Source organism: Humulus lupulus, chromosome 6 (assembly GCF_963169125.1).
Source record: "Humulus lupulus chromosome 6, drHumLupu1.1, whole genome shotgun sequence".
NCBI lineage: Eukaryota > Viridiplantae > Streptophyta > Magnoliopsida > Rosales > Cannabaceae > Humulus > Humulus lupulus.
This window is the reverse complement of record NC_084798.1, coordinates 132,861,283-132,878,265: the sequence shown is the minus strand read 5'-3', so window position 1 is coordinate 132,878,265 and position 16,983 is coordinate 132,861,283. Positions and strand designations below refer to the sequence as shown.

General features: G+C 31.0%; 1 protein-coding gene across 1 annotated transcript; it reads right to left on the bottom strand.

The window, feature by feature from the left end:
• Positions 1 to 488: 488 nt before the first annotated feature.
• LOC133784201 (uncharacterized) lies at positions 489 to 901 on the bottom strand. The gene is made up of 2 exons (XM_062223655.1): positions 633 to 901; positions 489 to 559 (listed from the first exon to the last, which is right to left on the bottom strand). The coding sequence occupies exons 1-2, from the start codon at positions 888 to 890 to the stop codon at positions 509 to 511; spliced, it is 309 nt and encodes a 102-aa protein (XP_062079639.1). The 5' UTR covers positions 891 to 901; the 3' UTR covers positions 489 to 508.
• Between the last annotated feature and the right edge of the window lie 16,082 nt (positions 902 to 16,983).

Genomic DNA, 16,983 nt, shown 5'->3' with positions numbered 1-16,983 from the left:
GCTATGGAAATTATTTCCAAGAGAGGACACCACATACAAAATAATGAATTCACAACTACACCAAAGCAAACAAAGAAACCAAACACTAAATTTTTTTGACAATGAAAATGTACCTCTTGGAATAACTTTTTTAGAAGGCCATGCAACTGTGGAACCAACTGCTTCTTGTATTGTAAGCATCACATTATTAGGACAAAATAAGTAAGATTCTGGTCCAATATCAGCATCAACCCATACTTGCATAAAGTTTAGTCCAAGAGGCTTTCCATGTACAGTTAACTTTGGATCACTAGAATCCAAATGACCTTCAGCAACAATTACATCTGCCCAATCAAGAAAGTAGCAAGCATTCTTCGCTTCTGTAAAGTTATGTCTTTTTTCTAGTGCAATACTCTACCAAATTGATTTTAAAGATAATATATTAGTTTTTGTGTTTGTTCTTCTAAAATGAATCATTAAAACAATAACAACTTTGATAATTTACCTTAGGGGAATGAATATTGTTTGACTACGGTACATTGCGAGACTGTCCTTCGCTTGGTGTCGCTTTACCACCAACCTAAATATAAAACCAAGATAAATTTCATTGGAAGAAAAGAAAACTAAGGTTTATAAGTGCAAGATAGAATTACCACCAAGTGTTCTTTAAGTAGATTCATCATTTCAGTCATTTTGAGCTTCATATTTTGTTGCTCTTCTTCTAACCTGGAGATCTTGCTATTACACATATTAACAACAGTTAGCTTCGACCTTGTTACGCCTCTTCCGTGTCTGATTAAACGACCAGATTTTGGGTTACCAAACAATTTTTTCAAGGCATCCTCATCAGCGTTGTCTATAGTTCCAGATTTTGGGTCTTCAAGGAGAATCTCATTCAATGAAACCTGCATATAAATTAGTATAACTAATGGATGCATTATGGAAAATAAATATAAAATCACAAAAAATAAATGACTAATACTCACAAAAATATCAGATGTCGTTGGGTTTACAGGTTCACCATTCTTCTTAGTATGGGCTCTCCGAAAAGCATCGATTCTAGATATTTTAACATCCTCATTTTCTTTTTTCTTCACAATACAATAATAGAGATTATAAAATAGAGACTACAATAATGGAAGAAAAAATACAAACAGTAAAAAACTTAATTATTACCATATCATCAATTGTTCGAGCATATCCTCTTCGACTTAAGGTGAGTGGAACAACTTTCTTTCTTCTCTCTTGGTATTTGGCCCTTGTATCCTATTTAATAAATAAGTAAAAGAGGCATAACAGTATTTAATTTAACACCAACAGAGATAAAAGAGGCAGTAACATCACTTCTTACATCATATTTCTTACCAAATATTCTTTACTAATTTTTTGCGCAACAAATACTCTCCATTCTACACCACTTTTTATGCAATCCGACTTTAAGGCTAGTCGTTCACTCTCATTTTTTGCATTGATAATATCCTTTACAATGAGTCAATGCATGGCCTAATAAAAAGTATTCATAATACAATAATTAAAAAGCTAAGAAAAATCCCATAAAAACACTTCAACGCCTCCTGTGCAACACAATATACAATCCATTATGATTTGTTCTCTGTTTTTCCCAAATGCAGAACTCTTTCTCACTTTTTTTATATATATCTATTTATATAATTCAACAAAAATGCTCTCAATTAAAATTACATTATACCAACTAGTTATATTATATTGATGTCTTAGCCATAATTTAGATGAATCAAGATTTCAAAGAACATAATAAATTACCATGACCGCCAAAGATTATTCTGATATTTATTTACTTACATATATGTATTCACCAAGTCAAATTTCTCAATATAAATAAGCACTTGAGAGACCATTTCAAATATTAACATATCAAGAGAGCCAACAAAAGAAATTGTTGCCTTTTTAGTCCAGTTTCTTCCTTCTTTCAACATCTTTAATCTTTTTCCGCCTCTTCATTCTTTGTGGTATTTTGTTTTCTATAGAATTCAATAATTTATTTACACGTATATGTATATAGTAAACAAATTGCAACTTTTCTTTCTAAATTTTAGATTTGCAAAAGGTACATGTATATGTATCTAGAGACAAAAGCTATATATAAAGAATAAGAATTAATTCACATCAGCACAAGATTAAAACACATTGAAACCTACAAAACTTACTACTTTTCAAGCTTTGAGATCTAAAATACTGATCTCAGGGTTAGTTCAAACTTGAGATCAATCCAAGATGAGTGTAAGGAATTTATACACACACTCCATCTTGAGGGGAGTATTAAACACTGTAATTAATTAGTTACCTTATAATGGAACATTAATATATACTTAATGCATGTAGTAGTAGAGAAAATATTTATTTTGTATTTTGTTTTTAGCCTTTAGTTAGATTTGGTTGTTAATTGTACAACTAACCTTCTCAATTAACACTTGTATATACAGTTTATTATTGTAGTGTACCAATTTTTTTTTGTTTAGTTATTAAAATTTTTGGTGTTTTATTTTATTTAAGTGTTAAGTGTGGTGAGTTGTTTTATTTAAATGTTGTTTATTTTATTTAGTTGTTGTTTGTTTTATTTAATTGTTTGTTATTTTATTTAATTGTTAGAATTGTTTGTAGAATATTTTTGTGAAATTATTTGTTAAATGATATTTATTTATTTTTTATTTTAAAAATGTGATTATGTGAGATTTGGTTGAATGCACTAAGGTGCATGGTAGATAGTGATGTACCCTAGTGATTTAGTGTGTGCTAGTGCATGGTAGCATGATGCACATGGGTAGAATTTCCTACACATTATATAGTTTCCATATATTAGATTTAATTGATTTATTTACAAAAAAATAAAATAAAAGGGAATGTGAAACCATCTTGGACGTGTATGTGTAGTGGGAAAGGAATGTTTTATTCCATTTATTTTCTTGATTCTAATAAATTAAAAATTAGAAGACCATGGTTATTTTAAGTAAGGATGTGATCATCTTTTTATTCCATGCCATTTTAAGATAAAAACAATTATACAAAAATTAAGAGAAAATAAAAAGAGAAAGGAAACTTACCATATTATTTTATTAGGCTTTATTGAGGGAATTAAGATAAAGTGGGGAGGAAATTTGGGAAGGGTCATTTGTTTTTTTGCTCTTGGCCATGTGTTGAAGAGAGGAAGAGAGAGAGAGGGTGGCAAGCTAGAGAGAGAAAGGGGAAGGGGCTGCCATTTTCTAGAGAGAAGGTGGAGGAGAAAGGAAGAAGAGGAAGGAGGTCCTAGGTATGGTTTTCTTATGGTTCCTTGTTATTTTTTTTAGATTAAGGTTTATCTTCCCCATCATCTTAAGTATTTTTTTTTTTATGTTCTTCTTCTTCATGGGTTTCAAAAACCCTAGGGTATTCAAGGGTGATTATCACTTGGGTGTTGATCAAGTTGTGTTCTTGATTTTACAATCAAGAGAGTTATTGAATCTCTACCCCTAATGCTATGGTGTTCTCTTGAGTTATTACATTTGTGGATATTTTTCAATATGTGTGATGCATGGGAGATTGATCTAGGCATGGGTAGGGGTTTATGGGGTTGGTTTGATTTTTCGTAGTATGTTCATAATATGTGTAATGAGATGATTATTGAAATATGATGTTGATGATATTCTATGATTTTATGTATGTATGTTTCGGCCTATGTGGTTTGGGCATATTGGGTTGTTTTATTTTGTGTCACATTTACATGTTAGAAACATGTTATGTTTCATGTGTATATAGATGAGGTTTTTGTGTAAATTATTGTTGGGTATCCTAGGTGTTCCGGCCTAGGGGTGATGTTTAAGCATAATTGTTTTCTTATATGTTTTAAATCAATTGTGAATCTAGAAACATGATAGGGTGTATATGAGATTTTGTATTAATATATTATGGTATGCATGAAAAATAATAGGAACATGTTAGGTTTAATATAAAAGCCTACATGAGGATTTGTGTTATGTTATTCATACATGTTGTATTATAATTTTGTTGGGTTGCATGCATGAACTCATTAGAAAAAAAATAAGGTTTTATATAAGGTTGTATATGAATATGTGTTAGTTATGTTCTTTGAATTATTTATATAATAAGAACATGTTAGGATTTGTGAATTATTGTGTTAATGAAACATGAATAATCTTGTATGAATTTTTTGAGGCATGAGGTAAAAGATAAAATTCATGGTGATTTATGATTGCTGATTTTGTGATTAAAAGATGAAAGGATTGATGAAATAAGAATATGTATGCATAAGAATGACTCTAATGATATGTGGGGTTTTTACACAAATAATTACCTACAGATTTTTTTGTTATATTTTTGAGGAAATATGAGTTTTAAAATAAGGATGGTAATTTTAATGATAAATTTGATTGCTGTAATTTTTGTTTAAAAATGGAAAGTGTGTTTCAATAAAATGAATTTGATTGGCATTTTGAAATAAATAAATAACCTAAACTATGGGAAAATTTAAAAGTGGTATTGTTAATATAATATGAGTGGTTATTTTACAAGTTATGATTTTCTTTAATTAGATCAAGAAAAATGTTGGATTTAATTCACTTGTGATTTTTAAAATAATGGCTGAAAGTTTAGTTTAAAAAGTTATAAATAGTTATTAAATTTTCACATATGAATTTGTGTTACATAAAAATTAAGTATTAAAAGTAATTCACACAAAATATATTTTTCTCACACTTAAAATTATTATTTTTCTCACATCAAATTATGTAATTCTATTACCTTAAATTAAATTGTTATTTTCTAAGGAGACATGATAATCATAGGTATTTTTCTTTTTAAAATAATTTCCAATGCCTTTGCTTTTCTTTGTAATTTAAAAATAATAAATGAGTCTTTTATATATTTTTAATGGCTAAATAAAATTGTTTTATGAGATAAAGAATGTATTGGGAGATTTAATCAACCTAGTCATTTTAAGAAGATAAACAATGGTAAACAAAACATGCAACAAGTCTATTATTTATAAAACGATAGAAGTAAGACGCATGAAATTATCGTTTTAAACGCCACATTTACGCAACATTCCCACGTATGCATGTTACATGCAAATTCACTTTTACGTCCAAAATAATGTCTATTATTCAACCATGTAGTTTTTATAGAAAGATCATTCATGCAATATAGGTAGAATGAGCATTATTCTTTTTATGACCTTATGTGTAATTAAGCATATGTGTATGTTGTGTATAACTCCTACCATGTGTGCATGGCATGCACACATGAGTTATATGAGAGGGCAAAATAGTAATTATATGAAGCTAAGGAATGTCATTTTGATTATGATATAGGCTCGTTGAGAAGTTGTGGTTTTACTTAGCTTGGACCTAAGGTAAGGTAGTTAGATAGAATTTATCACAACAAGAAAAAAGGGCTTTTACTTCGGTTTTTAAGCTGGATTTACTTCAGTTTTCGCTAAAATTCGCAATCGCAGTAGTTCGGAGCGAAGTAAAAAGTAGTTAAAAACCGAAGTGAAAAATAGGCTTTCTACTTCGGTTATTATGTAAAAACCGAAGTAGAAAGTGGGGATTCTATTTCGGTTTTTACATAATAACCGAAGTAGAAAGTGGGGTATGCTTCCTTGTTGGGCACTTTCTACTTCGGTTATTATGTAAAAAGCGAAGTAGAAAGTGGGGTTTCTACTTCGGTTTTTACATAATAACCGAAGTAGAATCCCCACTTTCTACTTCGGTTATTATGTAAAAACCGAAGTAGAAACCCCACTTTCTACTTCGCTTTTTACATAATAACCGAAGTAGAAACCCCCCCCTCCCCCACCCCATTTTTTTTTTAATAATTATTTTTAAATGACCCAATTCTATTTTTTTTTTCTTTTTTTTTTTTGCCCTAATTATTTTAAATAGTCTAATTATATGAATTTATAGTTATATATATTTTTACAATTGGAATTGATTTATTTTCATTTAATTTATAACATAAATAAAAATCACAAAATTTATACACTTAGAATTAAAATTCTTATAAAATCAAATATTTATACATTCACATAATTGTTAAGTAGAATAACATAATCATTCATATATACATTCACATAATTGTAATTAAGTAAAATAACATAAACATTTATATATACATTCACATAAAACTAAAGGTATGTATAAACAAAATAGTATTACTAATAAATTTAAGTCATCAATCGGCTTAACTATTCTTGTTGGATTGGCAAGATGTCCTCCCGATCCTTTGCGACAATTTGACTACTAGTAACTTTGTCATTTAGTTCATTCTACGAAACAAACCAATGATAGATTAAATTAGTAACTTGTAACAACACTTAAAAAAATTTCTTACTTTGCTTTAAAACACTCACATCTCTTTCTTCAATTTTTTTGTCCAAATTATCTTCGACAAGAGTCTTCTTCGTTTCTCGCGCTCTTATCCAAATTTCATATCCATCTACATCTTCCACTCCTAGTTCTTTTTTCTAGGACATCAAACATAATTGAAGTTTAATTATTAAATTTTCCTAAGTCTAACAAAATTTCGGCAGCATAACAACTGCATTTAACATCTCCAAAAATTTTAAAATCTGTAAATAACACACAAAATATATCGACATAGTGTGCAAATTGAAAAAGAAAAACAATTAATAAAATCTATAAAAAATTGGCAGAGTTTCCTTTGTTTTTGTAGCATATCCCAATTTTATAATTATATATAAATTCAACACAAACAAACACAAAATCAACATACATAATTCCATCCTTATATCACCGCCAACAACAAATTTCCCAAAACCTACTTCACTAAAGTAAAGCATGCAAGATTTAACTCAAATTTTATAAATAAATATTGCAATAGTAATAAATAAAATTTAAAGATTACTCACCTCCAATATTACTCTTGAAGTCACCCAAAATCAATACCGAATTGGCAACTAAATCAACAACCCTACTAAAAAGCTTAAACAAAAATAAATAAAAACCAATTACATAATTAATTAAACTAGCTACATAATCATCAAACAACATATCAAGCTAGCTAGTTATAGAAAAAAAAAACAAATGTCACTAATAATCCAAACATTTCAAGTTATAACATTGGCAACAACATTACTTATTGAAGCTATGTTTAGAAATTTAAATAGCAAGTCACAACAATTTTTAAATTTTACTAATATATATATATAATTAATAAAATTATATAAAATAACAAAATAAAAAAAATATAACACAAATATACTAAAAAACAAGTATTAAATTCGGAATAATATAAAAAAATTAACACAAACAAAGTTTTAAGGTAACAAACCTTCTTTGATGCACAAAATAACCTCTAAATCAATATTAGCAACTCTAAAACCTATATATAATAAACACATTATATCTATAAGAAAAAAATCTGAAAATATTATAGAAAATAAAAAAAAAAATCATACAAACAAAGATTTAGTGATTCATACCTTTTTTGAAGCTCAAGAACTTATTTTAATGTAAGAAAACCAGCCAAAGTCCAATAACAATACCCATTTTCGAACCCTAAAAATACCCACCCAAAGTCTTTATTTTCTTCCTCAAAAATAAAAATGGAACTAATATTTCTATTTTTAAGTAAGAAAAATGGTTTCAAATGGTAAAAAAAACATAAAAACTGGTATATTTTGTGAAACCCTCATGGGAGTACGACAACAATGGAGGTTTTCTGGGTTTGGCGTTTGGGATTTTTGCTTCAGAGAGACGAATGAGCCGTGGGAGCTATATATTAAGGGTGTTAAAACTCTTTTACTTCGGTTCTTATACAAAAACCGAAGTAGAAGGGGTACTTTCTACTTCGGTTCTTGTATAAGAACCGAAGTAGAAAGTACCCTTTCTACTTCGGTTCTTATATAAGAACCGAAGTAAAAGCCTTCAGGGCCGCGTTTGGTTGCTCCACTTTTCACTTCGGTTTTTTCATAAAAACCGAAGTAAAAAGCCCCGATTTAGTGTGCAAACCAAACATGGCCCTTGTCTATTTTCTATTTTAACTTCGTTTTTTTAAGAAACCGAAGTAATAGCCTTTTTTTTATGTACTACTATTCCCAAAAGCGAAGTAAAAACCCATTGAAAGGCTTTTACTTCAGTTTTTTTATATTCTATGTGTAAAAAACGAAGTAAAAGCCTATATTTCTAGTAGTGTATGAATGTTATATTATGAATGGTAAGACTGTTGTGTGAATGAAATGTTATGAATTATGAATGCCATAATGTAATGATATGTTGGCTTGTATGAATATTGTATGATATGAATGGATGTTAGTGTGATGAACGTGACACATCAAAATGGGTTGCTAAGGATAAATAAGACGTAACCCGAGTTACTAAGGATATGAAGATGTAACTCCATGGGCGGACGCGCCGAGGTTATTCAAGGACCAGAGACTTTGGTTTACCTCAAAGGGTGGCATGGACAAGTTAGCGGGCCATGTTCACAAGGAATTGTTCATGATTATGTTATGATGTTTGGTGATGTTTATGGTTTTGTTATGATGTTATGATGTTTGGTGATGTTTATGATTTTGTTATGATGTTATGATGTTTATGATATGAAGGTGGCATTATGTTTAAGTTTATGATATTGATGCCAATTTTCTGTTGATGCTATGATGTATAAAGATGAATGATAGTGTTTGTAAATTGTTGTATCTTACTTGCTTGTTGTTTGTACTTCCTTACTGGACTTTTAGCTCACCCCGTTACTTTCCCTTCCAGATAGCAAATAGGTTTCTCTGTGGCACGCGTGGTGATGTGGGGAGTTATGTCGTCCTAGTGTGTATGGCGTGGGGCATCCTATGGACGAGAAACGATCAACTTTAAACGCCATTTTTAATAATGTTATGTTTAATGGGCTTTTCTTAAAAATTGTCAGTGGGACTTAAACTTTTGTTTGTTTTAGAACTTTCCATAAAACTGATATTTTCTTTTTAAACTTTTGGGCCCAATTTGCATGTTTTAAGCAAGACCCCACTGAAACATTTATAATAAGTGACTTTTTATTATAAACCATTGAAAATGTGAATGTTTTATTAAGTACTAGTTAAGGGCGTTTTACAAAGCTATTCCGTTGAGTAATGAGAATCAGATTCTTTTCAAAATCTTTCTATTTTCCTAATAATATGATCTGGCTAATGAAACAATAATAAGTTTCATGAAATGCATATAACAGTTTTATTTCCAGGAAGTATGGAAAAAAAATAGTTTATTTCATTATCACTAGGTTTAGTAAGAAATTGGAAAATAATTTTAAAAGCCAATCTCAGTTCCACAAACATAACGCCAGTCAAAAAATTTGAAAATGAAACACAGAGCAGAAAATCACAACTTAGCTGTGGGTAGAAATGAGTTTAGAAAAGTGTAATTACAAGAAAATAAGAAAAGCAAGTTTTACATCCATAGAATAACTGTGAAACCACTAATCAATGCTCTCAACCAAGTTCAAGAACTCTAACATGGTTAAGAATAGACTAATCAAATCTTAAAGAGTTTTTCACTGAAATATGCAATGTGCAAGAACTGAATATGCTAATGTTAACTTATACCCAGTTCAACTAATGCACGGCATTATTATTATGTCAACTAACTAATACATTACTAAATATGTTGGCATAGGAACTCAAACAAAAATAGTATAATTACATTTGTTCCAAAAAGAGTAAAGAATAATCATAAACTGAGCATTCCACATGTAATATGCAGTATCTTTTCAATGAATTAGTATTATCAGCCAGCAAAGAACTAGATAAGCCTGCACAAAATGTAAGTAAGTCGTCCTTATTTTGGCAACTAGAAAACTTTGGATTCCTCATCTGCAAAATCAACACCGAAATCAACATAAAATCAAGTTTAACAACCAAACTCATTTCAGACAGCAATGTCAATATTATCCACAATAATATCAAAAGTACATGTTTAACAAGCAAAACACCAGTTAAAACTTGGAATACCAAGCACAATCATTTCTCGTCACACAAACATGGCCTTATATAGAAATATATACTCTATGCACAAGATTAAAACACATTGAATCCTACAACACTTATTATTTTTATTTCAAGCTTTGAGATCTAAAATACTGATCTCAGGGTTAGTTCAAACTTGAGATCATTCCAAGATGGGTGTAAAAAATTTATATGCACACTCTATCTTGAGGGGAGTATTAAACACTGTAATTAATTAGTTACCTAAGTTAGTTAATTTTTATGTTTAGTGAGTTATTATTTAACCAGCTATATAAGCTGGATTTATTCACCTATGTACAGAACACTTTTCACAGAAAGAATAACAAGAAAGTTTTCTCTCTTTTGTTTCTAATACTATGCCTTAAGTCCATGAAAGGCAGCCACGCCTGAGAATTTTGTTTTTTAAATTTGGTTATTAAAGGAAAGACAATTAAGATAACATTTATCTTCATCTTCAAGCAATGACTAAACTAATCTCAATTGAAAATCTCTAGGGTCTCTTACATTTAATATATTCCATGCCAATAGTAAATTCTTAGTTTCAAGTAGAACTAGTTATTTCACAATAGATGTATGAAGATTCCAGGATATTATAATAAAAAAAAAATGAGAAGAACGAAAACCTACCCAGCGGGCATCTGGTATGAGGCGACCAAGTCGCCGAACAGAAACACGTTCAAAGGTTTTATAATTTTCAGAGACTTGATGTCCTTCCTCTTTAACTTCTTCAAAATCTTATCAATATTCTCTTTTCCTTGAGAAACCCTTTTTCAGTTTAGTTCCTCAACTATATGCAGAAAAATAAAAGTCATGCATATAATAATTTTACCTCAAAAACAGGAAAATAAACACATTTCAGCCGCACATAGGCTTCAAGAATAACAAGAATAACATAAATTTCATTGTTGTAAAAGCAAGTTTTCCTTTTTGACATGATGAATAATTTCTTATAATAAAAAATATAACAAAAAAAATGCTATTTTGACGTGGGAGTCAGTGCCAAAGACATACAAATACACACAAATAATGATGAAGTATAAACCCATGAAACATCAATCAAAGTGAGGAATTGGTAATGTACATAACACACTTTAGTTATAATACTCAACATACTTCATATATGATAGAAAGTCTAAAAATTCTACCAAATTAATTCTACTTAGATGGAATATATTACACCTAACCTATCATATATGTTCAGACTAAATACCTTTATTCACATATATCTCAGTGAAGCATTCATTCAAACATCTCTCAGGCATTATTTAAAAGCTTAGTAATATATACTTTGAAAAAGCAAGCAAGACCATCAAAAGCAGTGAAACAAAAAAACTTACAAACAAATCGATACAAACTTTAATTAACACAAATACACTCTATATATATAAGTTTAGCCTACATACAAACATCCATTATAATTCCAAAACTCACAAAATCTGAATAGTTATCACCATTATATCAAACTCATCAGTTATTATGACACTACAATTGTAACATAATAACCAATAACCAATAACCAATACATACTAGATAATGACCAATATGAGAATCATTCAAACACTACAATTGTAACATAATAACCAATACATTCATATTTATTTTAAGCAAAATGACACCAAAAATGATGTCCAAAGTTGGTAATAAGAGCCTATATATCTTCCTTTTTGAAACCTTTCTTCTGTGAGAAGGGATAAGAAGAAAACTAACATATATAAAATAAGAAGTACAAAAGGCTATGCTATATGTGTATGCCAACACGCAATAAGTACATTCATACAAGTATATGTTATAATAAAACCAATCAAACAAACAAACACAATTCACTTATAGGATAATCATAGACAAGTCTACATAAAATCGAACAACATTTTCCCTACACTAGCAACCAACCATCTGCCAATATCAATTCAAACAACACACAAGTTTTCTTCCTTATCTCCGCAGCACACAATTTTCTTAGATCCTACTTCACTAAAACACACAAGTTCTCAACCTTCCGTTACACCGCAGCACACAGTAACAATCCCAGAACCTACTACACTATGGGTGAATATTTAAGATATTCAAACTCCTCTAACATTTTCATAGTATTAAAATAAAAGTTAGAGGCATACCTCTTGCAAACTGTTGCCAAAAAAGTTTCTTTGAAGTTAGTCTCAGCACATAACACATTTACAATGTAATAAGATATAATGAAAGGAAGTCAAATCTGAATTCAATGAGTAGTCAAATTGTGAGTCTACGCATAGAAGGTTGATAAAGCATTATTCAAATCATAAACTATGAGTTTTACTACCGAGAAACAAATAATTAGCATCAATCTATAATAATTAGCATCAATCTGTAATAAACATAGAGTTTTACACATGTAGCTCCCAAAGTTCAAGAAACTAAACAAAAAGAAATGAACTTAGGCTTAAACAAAGCAGCATACTCTGGAGTATTCTACACATGCAGTTCCCAAAGCTCAAGAAACTAAACAAAAAGAAATGAACTTAGAATCAAACAAAAAGAGGTTGTCTTTTCTGAGCAGCAAGCAAGACAACACTTCACTACTGAGAATAAAGAGATTGGGGACAGTGGATCTCCTTTGATGCAAACCCCTTGATGGCATAAATTGTTTGAGAGGGCCACCATTAAATAAAACAGAAGAGAGATGCAGTGCTCAACTAAGTTGGAAAAATGATAATCCAAATTAAATGCTTGCAAAGTTTGATCGATATTAATTGTTAATGGGTAACTATACAGTCCTAACATTAATGACTTTACAAGATTCCCTCTTCCAATAATTCTCTTTTAGACTGTTTAAACTAGCTTGGTTGGCATCTAAAAAAAGTATATATATATAGCTGTATATATATAAATTATTTGGTTAATTACTATTTAACACTTTAAAAAAGATAGAATGTGTTATCATTATGTCTCTTCTCTAATATAATAGGTCTAAAAAGTTTCCAATCACCATTTTGCATATATAATACAAATTGCAAATTATGACTCTCATGAGCTAAAAATCGATCCAACAGAAAGATCTTTTTTGTTGGTAACTTGCCATGGCAAGAGAGGTTCTACATTTTTCTACCTATTTGATTGTTGTTCTAGTTATATATTGTAACTGGAAAGCTTGATGTGGGGGATGAAAATCTATTTGTTTAGTTTCGAAAACTTGGAAGGTTAATGACTGATGAGGCTATATTATCCCATTTATATATATATATATTTTCTTTCATTTCTATAGTTTAATCCCTCAAATGCTGCCAACTTTTTTCATTATGTACTTGTACTAATCATATTTCTTGGAAGTATTTTGCTATTTCATAATTGTTAACCAAACTTTTTTAATGTCTTCTTTGTGAGTAAAATTGATGATATTCTTTTATCACTTTGTATCTGTTACTATATGATGTTAAAGCATGGCGCTCCTCAGTCTTTCCCAAAAGAAAACTTCAGAGCATTTGGATTTTCTTTATTTAAGAACTGTTTTCTTTATATAATAAAATTATCAGTATCTTTAGAACTAGAAGGCTTGTTGAGGTACTGCTGAATAAAAAAAAATGGTATACGTTATTCCTCCGATCTAAATAAATCATAAAGAAAAGAAATTCTTAAGACTTTAATCATCAAAATTTTAATGTGTTTATGTCAGATCAAGAATAATGTTAGTTAAAGAACACATTGTTAGAATTCTAGTTTGTTTTAAGTGCCTGGGGTACTTTTGCTATTCCGTTGTCAGATCAAGAATAATGTTAGTTAGTAAAAGACCATATTGTTAGAAGTCTAGTCGGTTTTAACTACCTTTTTTAGGAGTCGATATGAGTTATTGAAATCAATTCTCATTAAAGTTTATTGAAACTTAAGGCTGTACATTTTCTCCACAATTCCTATTTGAACTCATGGAAAGAATCTAAACTTCACTCTCACTACTTTATGTTTCACCAAAACAAGACCGTTTTCAACATTCTAAAAAATTCAAAATAAATAAATAAATCAACTTTTCTCATTGGAATCTGTGTGTGAGTAATGTTGAAACACTTACATAAACTTCTTACAGCCTTTAAATAATTTATGGCAACGATCTTTCAACTCATCAACTGACTGCTCTATAGAACACACTTGTCAAAGAAGGCAATTGAATCATTTCATTATCAGTTCTACAAACAACACTTAAGTAACTCTACAGGTTCCACTGAACTACGTTGAAGTAATTTATAATCTCAATAATTAAACATGCTACAGGATGTATAAATCTTGTATCAAATAATATAAATTTGAAAACTTAAGAATGAAAATTAATGTTCTCATTTCATATATTCTATCTCGATTGTGGATTTCCTATGCTTCATTAAACACAAATACATTGACTGAATTTATTAAACATATTATACATACAATCAAAAGAACCACATTCCAATTATGCAAACAAGAACCAAAAGAAATAGAAGGGAATTACTACTACACATAGAAGTCCCACAACAACTCTGGATTTTTCATATTTTTCGCCTGCAATTTGTGTCAACGCCAATAAATAATAAAACAAAAAAATGGTAAAACTAAAGCATATTCAACTTCTCTTTTCATCTAGGCAAGTGAATGAGTTACAAATAACAATTCTCAGAGCCAACAAGTATTATAGAGCGCATGATCTAGTGGCTCAAAATGTAACATTTGATACTATTCAACTTAATCCTTTAAGCTAGTCTTCTCCTTCGTTTCTGGGCTTTCAAGTATCATGTAGTTTGGATATCTCAAGTTATCACCAAGAAAAGAATGCAACGGTCACAGGAAAAAAAATAAAGAAAGCCCAACAATAAGCATAAACAATGAGACATCATCAGTTGAGGAACAAATGATCTCACGACAACAGGCAAGAGATAGGGAGATACAATGAAGAGCAACAGGCGAGAGACAGGGAGATACAATGAAGAGCAACAGGCGAGAGACAGCCAGATACAATGAACAGAGGCTTTTTCCTTGAGGAACAAATGATCACATAGCAATATCAAGAAAAAGAAATGTAGAGACCACTATGCATAACCAAATTAAAAGTCAAAAAATAATCAAATCAAAAGTCAAAAAAAAGATTCAGGACTCACTTCTAAAGGAGCAATTTCGCAAGAGAGTTGACTGGAGCAGAAAGAACGCCGGGCTAGGTCGCGAGAGAGTTGACTGGAACGATTCAATCAGATCCGGGGGAGATGAAGAGAAATTGAAGAAAGAGATTGAGGGTTTGGGAGAAACCGAAAGAGTGATTGAAGAGAGAGAAAGAAATGATGTAAAATGAGCCCAATATAAGTATATGTTTTATTCTGCCGTGATACTCAAAATTCCATTGAAAGCCCAATGTAAATAATTAGTTTAATGATGTAAAAACAACCCAATGTAAATAATGGTGTAAATTGGTGTAATTATAATACTTTTTAATAGAGTTATAATTATGTGTTGTAGAAAGGGTATTTTGTCGTAGTGCAAGAAAGAGAAATGCTAACTTACTTGGAGTCTTAGGGTAGGTGTCCTAGGCTCTTGAGAGCCGTAGGCATAGCCATGTCGCCCACCCCTCTCTTTCTCTCTTCCTTTGGAAAACACCTTTTTGCCCATGCTCATTTTTACCTTTCTCCTTAGACACTCAAGGGTCTTTTTGTAATTTTACTTATCTAAAATTCCCTAAAATTTTACCCTATAGTTTTTAAATATCTCCAAGCTTAATTAATTAAATTAAATGTGACCCAAAAATAAAATTTGTCACAAATCACATAATTTTTGTAATTTTATCAGATTGACGAAAATGCTCTTAGAGGCCTGAGCAAGAAATTCTCATCCTTAAGCTCGGTTGATTGATAATCAAACCTCAATCAATTTTTCTTAAACTTATTAGCTCGACTATAAAGTCTCAATTGCTAGACAAAATTAATATTATGCCATAGTATTTTCTATTTTATTTAATAAAAGATTTTTCTCCCATTAGGGTTTATTCCTTGGTTTATGACCAATCTTTCTTTGCATAAAGCTAGATCCTTTACCTGATCATTACAACGGCTATAAAATTCACTAATCATCACAAATTCATATAAAATCATTTATCAAAATAATATTCCACATAATTAATTCTTCACCGGCTCTAACCGGCTACTAACGGGTGTTCAAAACACGTAATGTTACACACAATGAATTCAAGATGTAATGATTGGAACCTCCCCTAATCCAAGAAGTTGTAGACTTAAGATCTCCCTCTCCTATAGCAGTTCCGAGGCCAGAGCTCGTGGCAATACACTCCTCCTCTAGCTCGGAGGGTAGGACTTTTTGTTATATCGTATATTTTTTTTTATGTAAACTGATGATTTTGTATGTGTATAAATGTCCTTCCCACTCTTTTTCAGGCGAGGAGATGGCATAACAATGGGTTCCCGATATCCGCACTATTTTCCAAGGGGTAAACTCCAGCTCGGGGCCAGTAGTGAAGAAGCCCCGATTTACAGCTAAGAAGGTGCCACCTACGGCAGTGACGACCTCCAAATCCCCAGCTAAGAGGAAGACAGCTTCAGCCGCTGCTGCTCAGGAGAAAAGAGGTCCGCCTCCTCCTCGATTTTCGTCCTCCTCTGATCGGGATCAGGTGGCACAAGCTAGTCCCCCAGCGCCTATAGTCCCCACCGCCTCCGTACACATTCCGGTCAATGCCAAGGACCTGGAGAAGATCCTGGATACCTTTCGAGGGAGTCTTTACGAGATGGCTAACCATACAGTGGAGCATTTTTACAAGGCCAATCCAAAGGACGTGAGGATGATCGAGGAGAAGAGCCCGGAGAACATTATGGAGTCTGCGCTGGGGATGAACCTTACAGTAAGCCAACTTTCCTGAGCTAAATATACTCTTTTGATTTTATCCTAGCGCGTGTCTAACTTGCTTCTTTACTTTTTGCAGGCGGTCTTGGCTCGGCACCAAAGCATAGCTTGGGCCAGGGCCAGGAATGAGGAGCTTCGGGCCAAGCTCCAGGTTGCCTAGA

What these genes read in the sequence shown, in the direction of transcription:
- LOC133784201 (XM_062223655.1), bottom strand. Translation starts at nt 890, where the DNA reads ATGCAGGTTTCATTGAATGAGATTCTCCTTGAAGACCCAAAATCTGGA. An exon ending in TACTTAAAGAACACTTGGTG is followed by an intron (nt 560 to 632) that starts GTAATTCTATCT and finishes TTTTATATTTAG; the next exon opens with GTTGGTGGTAAAGCGACACC.